Consider the following 17,307-nt stretch of genomic DNA (forward strand, 5'->3'; position numbering starts at 1 on the left):
TGAGAAGATAAACACATTTACACACACACATTATATACTGTATAATCATTGAGGCAATAATTAGAGTTTAATCCATGTATCTTGTTTATTGGAATAAAATAGAAAATATACTAACACATATTTCTGTACTCAACAGGGTTGAAAAAAAAGGACCAAAACAAACAACATGTTTTTAACCCAGGGAAGTCCATTCCTTAGCTGAATCTTAATTCATTTTCCAGTCCATAGATTTTGGCCTTCAGAGCCATCAGTTCCCCCTGAACCTTCTTTGTTCTGGTGTTGGTCTGACGGACCTCATGCAGAACGGCCAAGTCCTGGTTGGGTCCAATATTAAGAGTAGCCTGAAACAATCACATACAAGTGTAGTATCAGCAGTATGGACGGCTGTGAATGTCAAAGTATGTGAATAAGAATAATTATTGGCCAAAACTATCAGCCAAAGGCAGATGTTTTCTTTACCTTGAAGAGTTGCTTTTCTATATCTTTGAATCTCTGTTTGAGGATCTTCAGGTCCGACTTGAAGCCCTCTGCCTCCATGGCCCTCCTCCTCTCCAGCGTCTCGCATCGCTTCGTCATGAGCTGCAGACGCTTGGCCATTTTCTCTGAGCGTTCCTGCACACAGAGAGATCTCTGATCTTTATTTGGGATAGAGTGTGACTGAGCCTTCCGAGAACACAGCCATCTACTGGTGGTACCTTAAAGAGTTCCCGGCCGGCATCTCTCTCCTCTTTGATTTGGGCCAGTTCGCTTTCCTGAGTGACACATTGCTCTCTGTACATTTCTGCCAAATGGTGAGCTTGTTTCAACTTCTCCTGTGTTATCTGTTGAAATAAATAGAACTGGTGAAGAAAAGATAAAACCACAGTAACCCTCTAATTTCATTTAATTTCAATAGTTACATATGGCTAATAAAATACCTACGCTGCCTATTCCACTGTAATTTAGCTGCAGCTGTACACATTTATTCTTTTTTAAAAATATGCGCAAAGACTGCCACCTAGTGGACACAATTGATTTCTCCCCGAATGTGCACAGAAAAGCTGCATTGAGATTTACTGAAGGGAATGAGGTTTTATTTCTTTCATAAAATACTTAAAAGTGTAAAGAAAAAAAAACCGCTTGGAACTTCATATTTTTTAAAGCACTAGACGCAACAAAATACCTTCGACCCTTCTTTGCGTGCTTGCTGAGACAGTGACAAGGGATGAGCGGCGCTGCTGGGGGGCTCTGCACCGGCGGGCCCGGACCTTCTCATGCAGTTGTGGCAGGAGTCCATTTTCCTCAGCAGCTGATCCTTCTCTGCCATCCAGCTCTTCTCCTGAGCCCGTGAGTCAAACTTCAGCTGTAAGAGATCTTTGGTGCAATCACACAACTGGTTCTCTGTCCGCTGGAGCCTGTGGGGGGGGGGGTCAAAGAAACCAAACACCAAAGTCATAATTAAAAATGCTTATTGATAAAATCATCGGTTCCTTCTAGCACTTTGGACGAAAGTGACCACAGAGCCATTTTTTGGAATGCAACCCACCTGTCAGTCAGAGTCCTGATTTGCTCCTGATCCCTGATCCGCCGTGTCTCTGCTTCCTCCGCTTTAATCCGTCGATCCTCCAGGAGCGTCTCTATCTGATCTTTAGCCAGACGAGTTTGTTCCTCCATCTGTACCTGCAGCGCCTCCACCTGACAAACAAGTTTTTCACAACGACCTTCAGAATCATCAAAAGACGCGTGCATGTCAGAGAGGGAGGGGAGGGCTCCAGCTAACCTGCAGCAGCAACGTCTGATTTTCACTCTTGTATTGCTCAAGGATGTCTCCGTCTCCTCCTTCCATAGATTTCTTTCTCCTGTTTATCTCTTTTGAAATAATGATTAAAGTAAGAGATCATGTGCAAAAGCCAGAAAGAATGTCCTTCTCTTTTATTTCCCCTTTACAGAACAGCTCAGATGTCGCTTTAACTTCTTGACAAACAAGAGGAAAACTGTCGATATAAAGAATGTTTTCACACCTCTTCTAGTCCCAGCAGGTTTTAGCTTTGTAGGCCGAAGACTGAGGTGTTCCTCCAGCTGCCTGTCAGTGCCCTTCTGTGCGATTATGACCTGTAACATATCCATTTTATTCATTTGTTTGTGTATTTTCTAATGTATTACAAACCCACCTAAATTCTCTTCTTAAATAACACTTAAATAACATCACATGCAAATATGCCCACAAATCAAAGAGCTACATTCTGGTGGGAGCTCCTTGAGTAGCTGTTGATGGTTTAATATTCTTGTCTATTGAAGACAACAAAAACCTTGTGCGGAGGTTCCCGGTGGAAATATGTGATCTCTCCTTCATCAGGACCGACCACATCAAGGAGGTGCTGGATTTTCTTCCTGTCCTCCAACTCCCTGCACAACAGTACATATAAACGTGTACATTTCAACATATCCCATCTCAAGGTCACGTCATCAACTGCACACGCACCTGATCTTCAGCCGGTCGTTTTCTGCATAAAGCCTGAGAGCTTGTTCTCTTTCTTGAAAAAGGTAGAGCTGCATGTCACTCAGAGCATTCTGCAGCTCCACAATCTCCCCCTCACGCTGCTGTATGTCCCACTGCAGCTTATGCTGAAAGGTGATCGGATTAGAACGGGTCACACACCACACAGGGACCCCTGAAATGCCTTTTCCTGCGTCTCACCTGGTCCTCTGTGCTCCTTCTGTGCTGCTCCAGCATCTGCTGCAGCTCCGCCTGTTCCTCGTCAAACTGGGCGATCTTTTGTCGGTAGAAGTCCAGCAGCTCGCGGGACGGGCGCAAGTAAGCCAGTCGCTCGTGGATGGAGGGAAGCGGGGAGTCAGAGTCTTTAGCAGGAGTACGAACATTGGATCTGAAAGGAAAACATTGGTTTAGTGCACAAATAAGCCAAATCACAGATGTAGCTGGAAACATGAAGAAACAGACGGAGAGAGAAAGAAAAAGTGAAGAGATGGTTCGAAACTTAACGCAGAGCGACAATCAATGTTTGTAAAACAATATTCGTTACGCTCACGTGTAATATTGACATTGTGATATTATACATACAGTAGTAATTCATTTTTATTTCATGATATCATACAGCATACCTGATGAAGGCATTGGTTTTTAACCATAAAACTAAATCTGTTTGACAAGTGTTGACTATAGGAAATCTCTATCATACTGACTTGCAAATATTTAAATACTAAAAGTTAAAAGGGTTTTTTGTATCAGTGTGTTACAGTGTGCCACATATACAAGAGCTTACCTGCGCGGTGTTACGCCCTTAGTTGGAGAACCCATTCCAGCAACAGTCACTTGAAAAGATACATAGATAGACTTTATTCCAGACTGAAGGTCCAGATAAGAACATGCAGCAAAAGAAGATTTAAAGTAAATAAATAATAACAATAACATAAAAAACCAGAATGGGGTTTCTAGTTTATAGTGAGATTTATAGTGTTTCCAGAGCCGTGACGTGCAGCATGTGACACTGTAAGATAACTGTTTATCCCAATTAATTTCTGTATCCCCAAAAAAATCTGATTTTCTGAGTTATTCCCACAGCAGATGAACTTAAACATCACGATTCTGAAAAGCTTTTGGAGAGTGTTCGCTCAAGCAGTCGCAAATATTTCAGCAGCACTGGTCCATCTGGGCCTTTCTAACACAACTCAGTATTTGCCACTCGGAGTTTATGAAGTCTCGCTTAATTATAATTTGACCACAGATGTGCAGTAAACGGTGTTGTGCAATAAGTTCTTTACATTATTCAACTTTATATCATGTTACTCTCCATACAAAGTGCACACAAGGAGTTGCAGCCAGTTTTTGCAGATTTTTAACTCTTTAATCATATAAAATGACATAAAATAGCAGATAAAAAGCTCATCTGGCTGATTTCATTGCTCCATGAGTACAAGTGTTTCATGTCATTTCACCTGCATTCTTTGGTGCAGACAAATATTGATGAGGTTTTTTCCTTAGTAATTACTAATAATTCTTACACATCCATTTATCCGTGCGGGGCTTAGACTTGAAACCATCTTGATTTTAAGCACAAATTTAATATCACTTTTCCTTTTAAACTGAAAAACGTAATAAACTGTCTGGATTTATTAGGACCAAATAAACGGATCGTATTTAAAATTCTGTTTTAGGTCATTTGGGTTAGTTTATATTGCGCACGCTCGTAGGACGCAAAGTCGAATTCACATTTCAGTTACGTTACGGGCGCCATTAGAAGCGGGATGTTTAAAAGCAGTGTTGCTGAGGCTTCACACATTGAGACTATTGACAAACAAACAAAAAACAAAAACAACGCGCAGTGACGGAAATATAAGAAAAAAAATATCTAGTCTTTCATATCAAGTCACTCACAGAGGAAAACATTTTCTATGAGCTACATACTCAGCGAACAGCTTAGTCATAATGTTACATGCATTAAACATACAACGTCTGACAAACATATACATCTTGGATAAACATTTAAACGTCTTGCTCACAGTTTTTCTTTCAGGTAGGCTGCACTCTTGTAATTTTGGATCTTCAAATTCCCGGAAGTTTACCTCTCTTTTCTTCTTCGTTGGACGGGATAAATATTACTGTGCTGCCATCTAGCGGCCGACTAAGATATTGTTAAACTGGGGAACATGAATTTTAAATAACTCAACAATTAATACTTTTGTTTTTACACATTGAGATGACAAGCGAACAATGCTTATTTTATTTATTTTTATTATTCAATATTGGTGGCCTGGTACAGTTATGGCCTGACATGTTGCTTTCGCAAATTTAGGAATAGGGCTGACTCTTTTATTTATTTTTTATTATCAAAATACACAATACAGTGATATATAGTATGTGGAATTATTATTACTTTTTAAACGAAATGATGTGTTTTTCTTTATTTATTGTATTGTAAGGTTCTATCTTATTTTGAGTTTAGACCTTAGGCCCTAAGGTCTAAACTCAAAATAAGGCTTAGGGCATTAGACCTCACACACCAAGCCGGAAGGCACCGGTAGAGCACTCACAAGTTGGTTACCTACGGCCAGAAAAAGAAGTATCTTATTTTGAAAGGCACAATCGGATATCCCTGTTTTCCCGACCTCTAGCTTGATGTCGTGGTCCTCTCAAACTTCACCTGAACCCGGCTCTCACGGTCTGCTGTGTTTTGTTTTTAGCGTCTCTTGGCGATGGAGCGGAAAGTTGCCCGGGAATTTAGACACAAGGTATGGTGAAGTAATCTTTTTATCTCCGAATATTATTCATGCATCTATTAAACAAATCTTTAAAATGCTCTTTGCGCTACCTGGTTGTCGCTCCGGTGTGTCTCCAGTTGTTACGCAGCTGACGCAGGCCCGATCCAAAGCCTGAGGACAAATAAAACAACAGTTCTTAACATTTTCTCCAGAAATAATCTAAATACACCATGTTATAGCTATATGGTTGAATATTACAGGATGAAGTTGCTACATTATTTCTCAGTTGAATTCATTTTTAATTAGATGTCCAGAGTGACACGATTTTCATTGGGGTATTATTTTGTTTACTCTCATATATACTGTACAGAAGATATGATTAAACTATTTTTAAAAAAATATTTGGACCACAGAAGATCCTGTTACTAAAGATTAAAGGGTTTATAGAGATGCGTACACAAATGCAAATGAATTGATGTGTTTTTCTAGTGGCTGTAGATCACCTGATCTGTGTAAGGTAAAAGACTTAGGAGGAAGCTAATTTCACTGGAATTTATATGGAATTTTATGAGTTTCGTCAGATCTGAATACTCTGTTGCTGACCAACCACATGAATATGAGTAAATGGTAACTGGATATGGGTGGTTTTAACCATTGATCATGCTGGGATCGTCCCACAGCCATCTGTGCTGCCTGTGGTTAAACTGGGATCCGAACTACAGCCTCCCCACAAAGAGCATATTAGCATTAGATAACATAGACTGAGTCAGAGCTGAGCGGCTGAGCGGAAGAGATGGGACAATTTATGGTTTAATTAGGAGCCGAGGGGTCATGGATCCACAAGAAGGCCTTGTTTTTATTTGGGACGCTCCTGTTGTTGCTGTGCATTCACAGATGAAATTACTTTTAATGGGTGTTCTGTTATTTTGGTTAAAACCAGAGCTCAATGGGAACAGTTTAGGATTTATATCTGAAAGCTACATTACACAGACTCGTCTCATTGGTTTATGGTACCAAAGTCTGCAGTTGGCTCCATGTTGCAGGAGGGGCTGAGTGTTGCTCAACACTCGCACAAGATACATTTATGACAGCCATAAACGCCATGTCGTGCACGGATGCCTCTGTGCAATGCACCTATTGAACCGTCGGCGATGTGCATATTCCTTCAAGGTTACAAACATCAGGGGAGCCGGTGTTTTAAAGCATCTTTAGTTGCGTGTTTGTGTGTGAATGCCAGGTGTAAATGTTCACCTTCGCCTGTGTCATGAGATGTAAGATGACACCCCCTCCTGGTGTCCCGCCTGAGCGGTGCAGCCGCCGCTCCTCAGAGGCTTGATGGTCAGGGGAGGGTCCCAGTCTGAGGAGGCTGGTAGTCGACGCGGCACAGTTCCGTCTCTAAGCTAAAGTTGACAGAGTTGCGAGCTGGTTCACTTGGAAGGGGAACGACATGTGTTACATCAGTGATTGGCCAAAGCGCTTCCTCAAAACGGTTCTGCTGCAGCTGAGTCGCCATCAGGTTTGTGTGAGACGCTCACGGCTGTGAGACGGGACGGGGTTCTTCATGCTTGTTCCTCGCTGCAGGTGGAGTCTCTGATTGAAAATGAAGCCGAGAAGGACTACCTGTACGACGTCCTCCGCATGTATCACCAGTGAGTGGCATCTGCCCCCCCTCCTTTTGTCTCTCTGCTTTTTCACACATTTGCATTATTATATTTACTAGTCTGGGGGTGTGAGCGCTCTTTGATGCTTCTTTATCAATTATGCCTCCATTTTTACATTCTTGCAGGCTGATGTCTGACACCCTCTAGTTTTTGTGCTCCATCAAGAATTCTGATAGCCTGCCGTATTAATGAATGAATGAACGGGGGGGGGGGGGGGGGGGGGGGGGGGGGGGGGGGGGGGGGGGCATGTTTCAATGAATCTTTTTACGTGCCGGTTAAGCCTCTGATCAGTTTCCACTGTGCTCCGACAAGCCTGGCCAGTTATCTACAAAAGCCCTTTTTTGTGTTCACCCTCCAAACGGAGCTAAATTGGCTCCGATGAATAATTCAGAGTGGAGGCCCGATGGTCAGATTTAATACCATAGCTGTAGCAGCGCTGCAGTAATTGCTCTTCTGGGCTCCCTTTTGTCTTCCATTGAACGTGGTTTCCTAGGAGTCAGCATCATTGGGACTGAGAAGAACTTATCTGGTAAAGTGAGCTGTGAAATCACAAAGTTGCCACTGATGCTGATGGCATGTTCATCTCAAAGGAACACTATTATAATCTTCTATGTGTGTAAATGTGTTCTCTCTGCTCCCCTAGGTCCATGGACCTCCCCGTGCTGGTCGGGGATCTGAAGCTGGTCATCAACGAACCAAAGCGCCTGCCTCTGTTTGATGCCATCCGGCCTCTCATTCCACTTAAACACCAGGTGGAGTACGACCTCCTCACCCCCAAGAGGTCACGGTGAGTTCTGCACATCTAGGATTTTCTTTTCTCTATTCATATCTCCACGCGTCCTCATCCCTGTACGCTCATTTTTGACCAGGAAGCTGAAAGAGGTGCGTTTGGATCGGATGCATCGAGAAGGCCTGGGTCTGAGCGTGCGAGGAGGGCTGGAGTTCGGCTGCGGCCTCTACATATCGAGGATCGTCAAAGAAGGCCAGGCTGGAAATGTTGGCCTGCAGGTGACAAATTATGAATATTTTTCTCTTTTATTTTTCTGCATAGGTTTTGCTTTTTGTTCAAGTGCCTGTGAGCTACAGGAATGTATAGAACACCAAGTCTATAGTCTTTTTAGTAGTGGTGTCAGATAAATACATAATCTCAAATTTCAGTATTTCCATGCGGCCTTGTGCAATACCATCATGATACAGTAGGTGGTGCTGAAATACCGATATTAAACTGATCAAAACAGCGACAATGAAGTTTAAAAGAAAAATGGGGAGACAGGCTCTAGATTGATGCTTCAGTACTGGTAAATTAGGGTTGTTTCCTTTTTTCTGACTTTAATTTATTCCAATTTTAGTTCTTAATGCATATAAAGAATTCTATGCCACAGAACTCCAGTCTGTTTCTAATACTACCGGTAATTCTATCTTTCAGATTAAATCATTTGTATTCATGGCAAATTTACATTATACGTAGAGAATAAATGTGAAGCTAAGCCAAAAAAACAAGCACATGAGGAGGCAACAGTCAACCAGATAGTTTTTACTTTCAAATCAAAAAAAAAAAAAAGGTGTTGGATGGATCAATAAATCTTTTGGCCTCGGCCTTTAATGAAAATTGGTGGCATTTGTTATGGGCAGTAAAGGCCCAGTCTGACAGTTTGATTGCGAACATGTCCATTTCATCAAACCCTATGATGATCGATAGGTTGGAGATGAGATTGTACGCATCAACGGATACTCCATCTCCTCCTGTATCCACGAAGAGGTCATCAGTCTCATCAAGACCAAAAAGATTGTGTCCCTCAAAGTCCGCCGTATGTCAAACCCAACCTTAATTTCCTGAGCAGCATTGTTACTGATGACTTTTGCCTCACAGTAATTCCTTAAATATCTGTTTTTAATCGGTACAGATGTGGGGATGATCCCAGCGAAGAGGTAACGTAATAAACGCCGCTGTTTACTTCCTGTTTTAGTGAGTGATGTGAAGCGCGACCGTATCTGCTGTTTTAAACCCACAGCTCACCAGACGAACCCCTCAAATGGCAGTTTGTCGACCAGTTTGTATCAGAGTCGGGGGTACGTAACAGCTCTGTTGTGTTTTCATAAAATCCAGGTGACATCTTCAGACAGTATTTATCTGTCCTGGTTCCTCACAGGAGAAAAAAAGCAGTGTTGCGGGTCTGGCGTCCATTGGAGGCAAAGAAATCAAGGAGAAGAAGGTTTTTCTCAGCCTAGTGGGCACCAGGGGCATGGGCATCAGCATCTCCAGTGGTCCGACCCAGAAGCCTGGGATCTACATCAGCAATGTCAAGCCAGGCTCCCTTTCTGCTGAAGTCGGACTCGAGGTTACAGTTTTTAAAATACACATTTAAAAACGCCATTTAAAATTCAACCGCCTCGTCTGATGTTAAATCGCTTCTGCGTCTCACCCTGAACTCCAGGTTGGTGACCAGATTGTGGAGGTGAATGGTGTGGATTTCACCAGTGTGGACCACAAAGAGGTGTGTTAGTCAAAATTTGTGTTTTTGTGACTACTCAGACTGTTTTATATGTTCTTATTAAACTCACTGAGCAGTAGAACAACAGAATTAATGTTTAAGCATGATGACTACGCATGGTTCACTTCAGACTGAGCATTTTTGATGCTCATTTCCAGGCTGTGAGAGTCCTGAAGAGCAGCAGAAGTCTGACCATTACTGTCCTGACTGGGGCTGTAAGTACACTGTCATGAGAGCTGCAGCTTGTTATGAAGTTTTAACTCTAATTTGGATTATCTAATGTGTTACCTGGTGGCTGTTATTCACATTGCACCATCAGTCGGCTTTAACCAGGTTCTAAAAGCAGGTTTTGGGTAATTGACAGAAGTCCAGTGGGTACCACAGCTCTTGGGGTGTTTTTCATCTCTCAGGGCAGCGAGCTGTTTATGACGGATGAGGAGCGGCTGGCGCTGGAGGCTCGGAGGGAGCTGGACAGACAGGAGCTGATGCACCAGAAGAAGGTGGCACTGGAGACCAACAAGATCCTCAAAGAGCAGCAGGAAAAGGAGAAGCAGTGAGTGATCCTGTCAGACCACCGGAAGACAATTCTAGCCTTGTTTTAAAAGGTTTTGCAAGTGCATATGTATCACTTGACAGGAGACTTTTGGAGATGTCCAGGAAAACAGCAGAGGAAGAGGAGCGCTACAAGAAAGAGATGGAAAAGTACAGAGTGGCTTTTCTGGTTTTAAATATTCAGTGTCTGATGTGCGTAACTCATCCTGCTTCTTTGAAGGATTGAAGCTCTGGAGAGGAAGCACAACAGGGAGTGGGAGGAGGACTGGGGGGCCAAAGCCCGGCCCAAGAGCCCCCGTTCTCCAAAGAGTCCATCCCCCGTTCCACCAGAGAAGAAAGGTTCCCAAAGCCCAAAGACCAAGAGTTCTCGTAAGGGCCCTGGAAACTGTCTTTGTTCCTCCATTTACTTCTAAACCTGCAGGGTTTTTTTTCACTTTGCCTGTGTGTCGCTTCGTTCGCCTGTTTTTTTATGCATGCGCTCTCTTTCTCTCTCTTTCCCCCTCTTTTCCCCTCCCTCTTCCTCATTCTATCACTTCTGTGTGCTGTGATGTTGAAGTGCATGAAGACAGCTCCTTAACGGAGGAAGACAAGGAGGAAGAGCAGGACAGAAGAGTGAGTCGGGGGCCACAGCTTCCGCCAACGCTCTCTCTCTCTCTCACACACACACACACACACACACACACACACACACACAGAGTGCTGGAGTTCCTTTGACAACCACATTAACAATACAGCCGAGGCCACCAAATAAAAACATCCGATCTGCAGGAAAAATGTTCTTGCATCTGACAAATGGCAGATTGAATCTCTGGTTTCCAAGAAGCAAGAGGCTAAATTCATGTCCGTTGAGCTGCTGTGGTGTGGCTGTAATCTATTTAGATGCTGAGCTTAGTGTGTTGACTGCCCAGGATGGGGGCTCGATTCCCTGTGACCTGTTTTCATCTCTGTCTGTAGCCTTCGGTTGGTTTTATCGATATGAGGGGAAACTGCCATCAATCCGCAAGGTAGCGTGCTGCCGTCCTTCAGTGTGGAGTGTTTCACATAGACGAGGATGACGTGCACGCGTTTTAAAAACTGTGTGTTTGCGTGTCGTTGCTGTGTGGTTCGCAGAGGCAGCTTCATCTGCCCTCTCCTTCATTTATATTTATCTTTCAAATTTGACCCACTCGTGTCACCTTTAGAAAGGTGACAAGAAGAAAAAAAAGAAGAAACTCTCCAACACAGACACACTCCAGGAGCAGAGAAAGAACAAGAAGGAGATGGAGTTTGAGCTGAAGCTAGCCAAGGAGAAGGAAGAGATGTACGAACGAGAGAAGCAGCTGAAGATAAACCGGCTGGTCCAGGAGGTACACGAGCAAAAGTTCCACCCTGTCAAGTGGAAATATGGAGACTTCTTCAGTTACTTTACCTGAACATTGATCGCAAGTTAGCTGCTAATGAGAATAGCTGATGCAAAGTGATGCACTCTTGCAGCGTTACCGTTACAACGCTGCAGGATTAACCGCATCTGGTTCTGTTGTGTGGTGCTGCCGGACCCTGGTACTGGCCTAGGTTTCAGAGACGGAGAGAGAAGACCTGGAGGAGTCGGAGAAAGTGCAGCACTGGGTGGAACGTCTCTGCCAGACTCGGCTGGAGCAGATCACCTGTGTGGAGAGTGAATCCCCAGAGGTACAGACGCCTCCGGGGGCATCTCCTTTTGCTTTTATTACCCCAGTGCAGTTAAGTTGTGTGGAGCCATGCACGTACAAATGTGGGTGAAAGGTCATATCGGATTTGATGGTCTGCTCTTTGGGGGGGGGGGGGGGTTTATGGCTTTTATATGAGTGCTGGTTTCATTGTTTTTATTCCTGGTGTGTTGTGATTTTAAAGCTCTCCCCGCCGTGTTCTCCGGCCTCTGATCCCACCGTGAAGCGTTTCCCCGGCGGTCTCCACCTGGCCACCACTGATCTGGATGACATCAACCTGGATGAGTTGGACCAGAGCTTGAGGGGCCCGCTGAAGAAGCTGGCCCCCACCCCTCCCAGCATGAACCACCCTCCTCCTCCTCTGCCCCTCCCACCACCTTCGCCCAGGCTGAACCCGACCATACCAAACCAGTCCCCAACCTCCTCCTTTGGGTCTCCACAGCGACGGGCTCCTTCACCACCTGGGGCCAGGAAACTATCTGCCTCCTCTACCTTGACGAGCAAGGGACACAAGCTCCGCCCACAGCCTCACCTTAAACCCCCACAACCACAACCCCTCCGCTCCCCTTCTCCACACTACCCCCCTCCACAGAAGTCCTCGCGGCCTCCTTCATCACCTCAGCCTACCCCGCGGCCTCCTCCCCCACCACCCCCTCCTCCCCCACCTCCCCCTCCTCCTCCTCCCCCACCCCCACAGCACCCTGAAGGCAAGGCGACGCCCCTCAGCAGAGGGTACCGCCAGCACCGCCACCTCCAGCAGTCGTCCAGTCCACCTGAGCACAAAAGCGAGTGGGAGGCGGGGGGCTATCTCCCCAGGGGAGGGATTTACTCCTCCAACACCAGTGAAATGTCCCACCCCTCTAGTCCGCAGGTCAGACCGTGTCATCACGTGTGGGGGTGCTGTGTTGGAGTGGTGCTGTTACTAAAGAAAGGAAAGTGCATGGCAGGAAGCTACTGCATAGGTGTATGCGTATGTTTTCTGCGTGACACTGCTGTGGTGACGTGTTAAGACTAATTAATTAGGACTAAATTAATTAGGACTTCCACTGACTGTCTGTTTTATTCTGTGGCAGGAGCGAGCGTTTGGTGTTATTGATGTTTGTACATGGCTCTCTGCAGTCTGGTGGTTTTTGAAGAGCCGTGTGTTGTTGTTTTGACTTTTGCATTTTCCAGAGGGCCCTGAATGCCTCGCGGCTTTCTGATATTTGCAAAACTGGGAGTGTGTGTGTGTGTGGGGGGGGGGGTGTGCACGTTACACTGATATTTCCTCAGAGCTCTGATGTGTGTCAGTGTTTCTGCCGTGGCTCAGGTAATGAGAAACATCTCCCAGGGCAGTCGAATTTCCAGGTCAAGCTCTCCCCTGGTAAGCCTGCGTTTCGGTAAAATTCTGCCTGATATCTCACGGAAAGGCCGCTCTGTATGAATCCAGCTGGTACCTGGTCTGTCCCCAACAGCAGCTGGCTCCTAGTCCCCCCAACCAGAGGCGTCAGACGGCCCCCGTAATGTCTAAGCCCGTCATGCTGCCCCCCTCCAAAACCCTCCGGCCAGATCCGCATCGATCGGCACTCCGACCTGACGGCCCGGTATGAGAGGAGCCGCCCGAATGAGTTTATTTTACCGCCGTTACTGATTTCAAGTCTGAGTTTTCCAGAAATTCCACCAGTCGGTAGCTGATGGTACACAGTAAAAGATTTAGAAAGCAATTTGCATCAACAATCTTGCTAAAGACCAAAGTAATATACCCTCTATTTACAGTCATACAGGCAAAATAAAATAAAGTCTTTAAGACAAAGCTTAGTCAACACATCCAGCAAAAATATCAAAACCAAGACAGAACCCATTGGTTACCCTGTCGTTGTCTTTATTAGCTAAAACCTGCCACGTAATGTTTGCTGTTGCTTAATGTGATGCTAGTAACCCTCGTGTGTGTATTGCTGTGAACTGGCCTCAGAACTGTGTGTGATGATGCTCTCTATTGTTTCAGCCTGCAGAAATGCTGAAACGAATGGTGCCGTTCAACTCCTCGTTTAAATCAAACACCAAGCGACAAGTAATGCGCACGTTGCCACATTTTCTTGATTTGTAGTTTTTTTTCCCCCTTCCTACTGACGCTCATGTGTGCACTATCACGGTAAACGTCCACTCGACTGGCTGCAGCCTCAGCGATGCATCCTCCTTTATCGTTTCCAATCTTTGCCGGCTGCATCGCTGCCCATACGTTCAGCCCTGTTGTTAATGGATGGCTGCACTTGTATTGATTTGGTGCAGCAGTGTGACTATATAGTCGCATACATGCATGCATGCGTGTTGCTGCTGCTGGGTTTAACTGAATGGGAACAAAGTGGAAGCCTCGTGTACTGGAAGGCCTTTTAATCTGCCCTCTATCTGGGGTGATGCAGAGCGCAATACTGAGATGAAAGGAGCTGGTGGTTGGAGATAAACCATGTCCGTAATGAATCTGTTAAATGAAACAGCACGCCGCATTTATTGTTTTTGTTTCCAGCCGCGACGGAGAAAAGTAAACATTATACATTGTTACATTTGTATTCCGGTGAGAGTGCGTGCGTAACAACAGGAAATGAATAGAAAGATGAATGTGTTTGTTTTCTGAGTCTGCTCTGCCTTCTTTTATCAGAACTAATGTTCTGTCCCTTTTGCTCTTCTGTTTGAATTATGCTGTCATTGTAAATAGAATGATTAGGAAAGATGTTCTGTGTGATTTAAATCCGAGTATGAAGCTGTAAATTCTGATTACCATGGCGCCAGGAACATAAAACTAACAATCTGTTGTCAAAGGAAACTCTCCAGCACTTCATTCAGAGACACTAACGACACTCCCACGCGTTTCTTTTTAATTTTCTGGCCTCAGTGTTTACACCTTATTGACATATTGACCCCTGTTAATGAACTGCATGTTGCTTCTCTTTCAGGGATTTCAGAAATACGAGGAGGAGTTTGACCCTTACTCATTGGTATTGTATGATATTATTAAGCTGCAACTGTATGAAAATTAGCATCGTCAATTAGTTTTTACTTGAGTGATGTTTAAATTCCTTCTATCCAAAATCAGAAGAGAATCTAGACATTAGCAGGCGTCTGTTTTTAGCTGTGTTAAACCATAATTACCTTTTAAATTAGCATCACTGCTGCAGTTAGCGGTCCAGTATGTTATTTTTAGGGATCTATTGTCAGAAAGGGAATATATTACTAAATGGCCTCCAGGCTGGGTACTGCTATAACCCACACAGTGGACCTCAAAGGAAGATGCAGAAATAATATGATAACTCCACGGTTTCATAGAAAGTGATGCTAATAGCTCCATTTGTCACCAGGCCGAATAGTGATCAATGTTGTTTTATTTGAAAACTCATTATAATTAGCCACAATTTAGTGATACGGAATGCTGCTTTATACGTCTATTGTGATGTGTTTAAATGCATGTTTGTGTCCCCCACTTCACTGTGCAACGGTTGTTCCTCTATTCCACATCTTTTACCATTAGTTCACCTCAGAGCAGATAAATGGGAGAGATGTGCGACTGCTGAGAATCAAAAAGGTACCCTTCACTCTGCTCAATGTAAGAGGATTCTTGGCTCCTCTCAAACGTGACAGGCTGCCGGCGTCCATTGTTCTTTAAGGTTGGACAGCTGGACGTCGCTCTGGAGGGGGGTGCGGACTCTCCGTTGGGAAAGCTGGTGGTGTCGTCTGTGTATGAAGGCGGTGCTGCAGATAAACACGGTTAGTTTGGAGGTCCAGCTCATCGTTGTTAAATGATTCATTTGTCCGCAGCCTCTCAGGACACGTTTGTGTTTTTTAAGCTAAAATGATCAAATGTGAATGAGGGAAAAAAATTACATTTATAAGCTGTGTTCTGAAGAGTCAATCCAAAAATCTACATTCAAAATGTTCAATCAATGTATTGAATCAGTACAAAATCGTGACATTGACCCTTTTTAATTATCTTCAGAGCTCAGCTTCTCGACTGCACTCCGCTGCTGACTTTGCCTGATTAACTAGTGATTTTATGTCCTTAATAAGACTTAAGCTCCCCCATTCTGCCACTTACAGCGACCCAGAGAGCATCTATAAGTACTAATTATATTCCAGTAGTTCACCTGAGGAGGCAGCATCCTGGATAAAGATGCAACCACAGTGTTCGCTGAGTAGGACGAGTGTGCCTTTTTAATGTCTCCATGGTAATAGGGGGAGGGGATCAGGCCATTGTGTAGAACATGAGGACTTATCCCTCTGCTGTGAGCGTGTTTGGCGATGAGCACCTCCGACGTGCTTGTGTGCAGGCGGCGTCGTTCCAGGAGACGAGCTCATGGCCGTGAACGGGAAGATCCTGACCGATGCCTCTCTGAGCGAGGGACAGAACTCTCTGGCTCGGGCCTGGAACGGCGGAGGGGTGAGAGAAAGACGCTGAAACGCTCTAATAGCAGCCCGACCCTGACGGCCCGCCCCTTTTGTCCCCGCAGGACTGGATCGACGTCGTGATTGCCGTCTCTCCTCCGAAGGAATACGAAGACGAAGTGTAAGCATCGCCGCTGCGGCCTGCTCCATGTGTTCTGTCCGGATCTGTGCTGATTTGGGCCCCGTCACTTGGTAGTATGACAGCGTGGTTTGTGTGTGCAGCCCTAAGTCGGCATCAGTCAGTCCCGCTGTGAACAGAGCGGTGTTTGAGGGCAGTGCCGCTCTATACAGACACGGCTACCTTCTGCACCACTAGCCGCCCGCTCGTCCCGGTAATCGGCTCAGTTTTCGAGCCTCCTCTTCCTCACTGCATGCCTGGCGGGGGAGGTCTGTGTGGCATTTGTTGTTGCCCCTCCCCCTTCCTCTTTTTCCAACATGTGACAGTCTCCCTGTCAATCAGAAGGCAGCCGACACTATTTTGGTCTTTTGTCTTCAGTCACCTTTTTACAGGCGCGCAGATTTATGCGTCTGCATCTCATTTGTCATTTCCACATGTGGAGAGAGCAGGCTCTTCCTCCAGGCGCCGTTTCTTTACGACCCGAACACGTGCTCCATAGCAGCACCAGCTCTGCTATTTCAGTGGGGATGGTTATAGCTGATGCTTTCAGCACCATATATCTGAGTCATATACATTGTGCTCATACGTAGCATCATCCCAGAAGTCCTTGGCAGTTGTTGTGATTGAGATTGTTCCTTGAGACTGTTACATGCAAACTGCAGTGAGATGTGATTAATGCGCAGGCAGGACTGTATTTCAAGGTGGAACCTTCCTTTCCCCTGCGTTGCCCGTGTTTACATGCATGCAGTTGTGTTGATTACAGCAGGATTGAGCACGTCTGTCACACTCTTAATTGTTTCTTCTTCGCTCCCCCTGCAGGACCTTCTTCTAGAGTCAAAAGCAGCTTCCTGGCGATGCTGATCCCTTCAGGAGTCACAGTCTTCATTAATCACCATAACACGTTGTCTGAAAACAAACGGGAGCTTGTCTCAGGGTTTTATTGATCACCACTGACTCTTCTGTGACAGCCATCGGGTTACAGCTCCCTCACTCTCTTTGTGCACTGAAGGAGGAGTCACTCGATATTTTCGTGGCTTCCTGTAATACTCATCCTATTCGGCTGTTCGGTGATGACCTCAGAATCACTCATCAATTTAGCAATCACAGCTAATTAGTAGCCAGTTGCAGCTCTGTAATCTTTTCAAAAGCTCAAATAAATGACTTCTCGCACTCATACAAGGTTCTGTTTT

At 45.1% G+C, this 17,307-nt stretch overlaps 3 protein-coding genes across 3 annotated transcripts; 2 read left to right on the forward strand and 1 right to left on the reverse strand.

Moving 5' to 3' along the window:
- Window positions 1–60: 60 nt before the first annotated feature.
- LOC101064986 (coiled-coil domain-containing protein 77-like) lies at window positions 61–4,583 on the reverse strand. Its single transcript, XM_011607256.2, has 12 exons — window positions 4,498–4,583; window positions 3,261–3,309; window positions 2,678–2,864; window positions 2,462–2,604; window positions 2,289–2,385; window positions 2,001–2,091; window positions 1,760–1,848; window positions 1,526–1,674; window positions 1,163–1,394; window positions 696–821; window positions 460–612; window positions 61–341 (listed from the first exon to the last, which is right to left on the reverse strand). Exons 2-12 carry the CDS (start codon window positions 3,293–3,295, stop codon window positions 195–197), a joined length of 1,449 nt encoding a protein of 482 aa, XP_011605558.1. The 5' UTR covers window positions 3,296–3,309; window positions 4,498–4,583; the 3' UTR covers window positions 61–194.
- Window positions 4,584–5,071: 488 nt separating this feature from the next.
- LOC101065208 (harmonin) lies at window positions 5,072–17,291 on the forward strand. The gene is made up of 20 exons (XM_011607257.2): window positions 5,072–5,226; window positions 6,778–6,845; window positions 7,501–7,644; window positions 7,727–7,865; window positions 8,557–8,665; window positions 8,762–8,786; window positions 8,870–8,927; window positions 9,008–9,196; window positions 9,293–9,352; window positions 9,508–9,564; window positions 9,760–9,902; window positions 9,986–10,051; window positions 10,122–10,270; window positions 10,458–10,513; window positions 14,517–14,558; window positions 15,089–15,142; window positions 15,225–15,324; window positions 15,885–15,994; window positions 16,065–16,120; window positions 16,937–17,291. The coding sequence occupies exons 1-20, from the start codon at window positions 5,191–5,193 to the stop codon at window positions 16,947–16,949; spliced, it is 1,674 nt and encodes a 557-aa protein (XP_011605559.2). The 5' UTR covers window positions 5,072–5,190; the 3' UTR covers window positions 16,950–17,291.
- Window positions 10,524–14,510, forward strand: LOC115248717 (harmonin-like). The gene is made up of 7 exons (XM_029832510.1): window positions 10,524–10,905; window positions 11,083–11,247; window positions 11,453–11,569; window positions 11,771–12,457; window positions 12,896–12,949; window positions 13,041–13,169; window positions 13,571–14,510. Exons 1-7 carry the CDS (start codon window positions 10,675–10,677, stop codon window positions 13,670–13,672), a joined length of 1,485 nt encoding a protein of 494 aa, XP_029688370.1. The 5' UTR covers window positions 10,524–10,674; the 3' UTR covers window positions 13,673–14,510.
- Window positions 17,292–17,307: the final 16 nt, after the last annotated feature.

Source organism: Takifugu rubripes, unplaced genomic scaffold (assembly GCF_901000725.2).
Source record: "Takifugu rubripes unplaced genomic scaffold, fTakRub1.2, whole genome shotgun sequence".
In the NCBI taxonomy this organism is placed as follows: Eukaryota; Metazoa; Chordata; class Actinopteri; order Tetraodontiformes; family Tetraodontidae; genus Takifugu; species Takifugu rubripes.

Excerpts from the sequence above, each read along its gene's own strand:
- LOC101064986 (XM_011607256.2), bottom strand. The coding sequence starts at position 3,295 with ATGGGTTCTCCAACTAAGGGCGTAACACCGCGCAG. Across the intron at positions 2,865-3,260 it reads AAGGGCGTAACACCGCGCAG|ATCCAATGTTCGTACTCCTG; the intron begins GTAAGCTCTTGT and ends TTTTCCTTTCAG. Across the intron at positions 613-695 it reads CCGGCCGGGAACTCTTTAAG|GAACGCTCAGAGAAAATGGC; the intron begins GTACCACCAGTA and ends CTCTGTGTGCAG.
- LOC101065208 (XM_011607257.2), top strand. The coding sequence starts at position 5,191 with ATGGAGCGGAAAGTTGCCCGGGAATTTAGACACAAG. Across the intron at positions 6,846-7,500 it reads GTCCTCCGCATGTATCACCA|GTCCATGGACCTCCCCGTGC; the intron begins GTGAGTGGCATC and ends CTGCTCCCCTAG. Across the intron at positions 9,353-9,507 it reads CCAGTGTGGACCACAAAGAG|GCTGTGAGAGTCCTGAAGAG; the intron begins GTGTGTTAGTCA and ends GCTCATTTCCAG.
- LOC115248717 (XM_029832510.1), top strand. The coding sequence starts at position 10,675 with ATGTTCTTGCATCTGACAAATGGCAGATTGAATCTCTGGTTTCCAAGA. Across the intron at positions 11,570-11,770 it reads TGGAGAGTGAATCCCCAGAG|CTCTCCCCGCCGTGTTCTCC; the intron begins GTACAGACGCCT and ends GTGATTTTAAAG. Across the intron at positions 13,170-13,570 it reads CACTCCGACCTGACGGCCCG|CCTGCAGAAATGCTGAAACG; the intron begins GTATGAGAGGAG and ends CTATTGTTTCAG.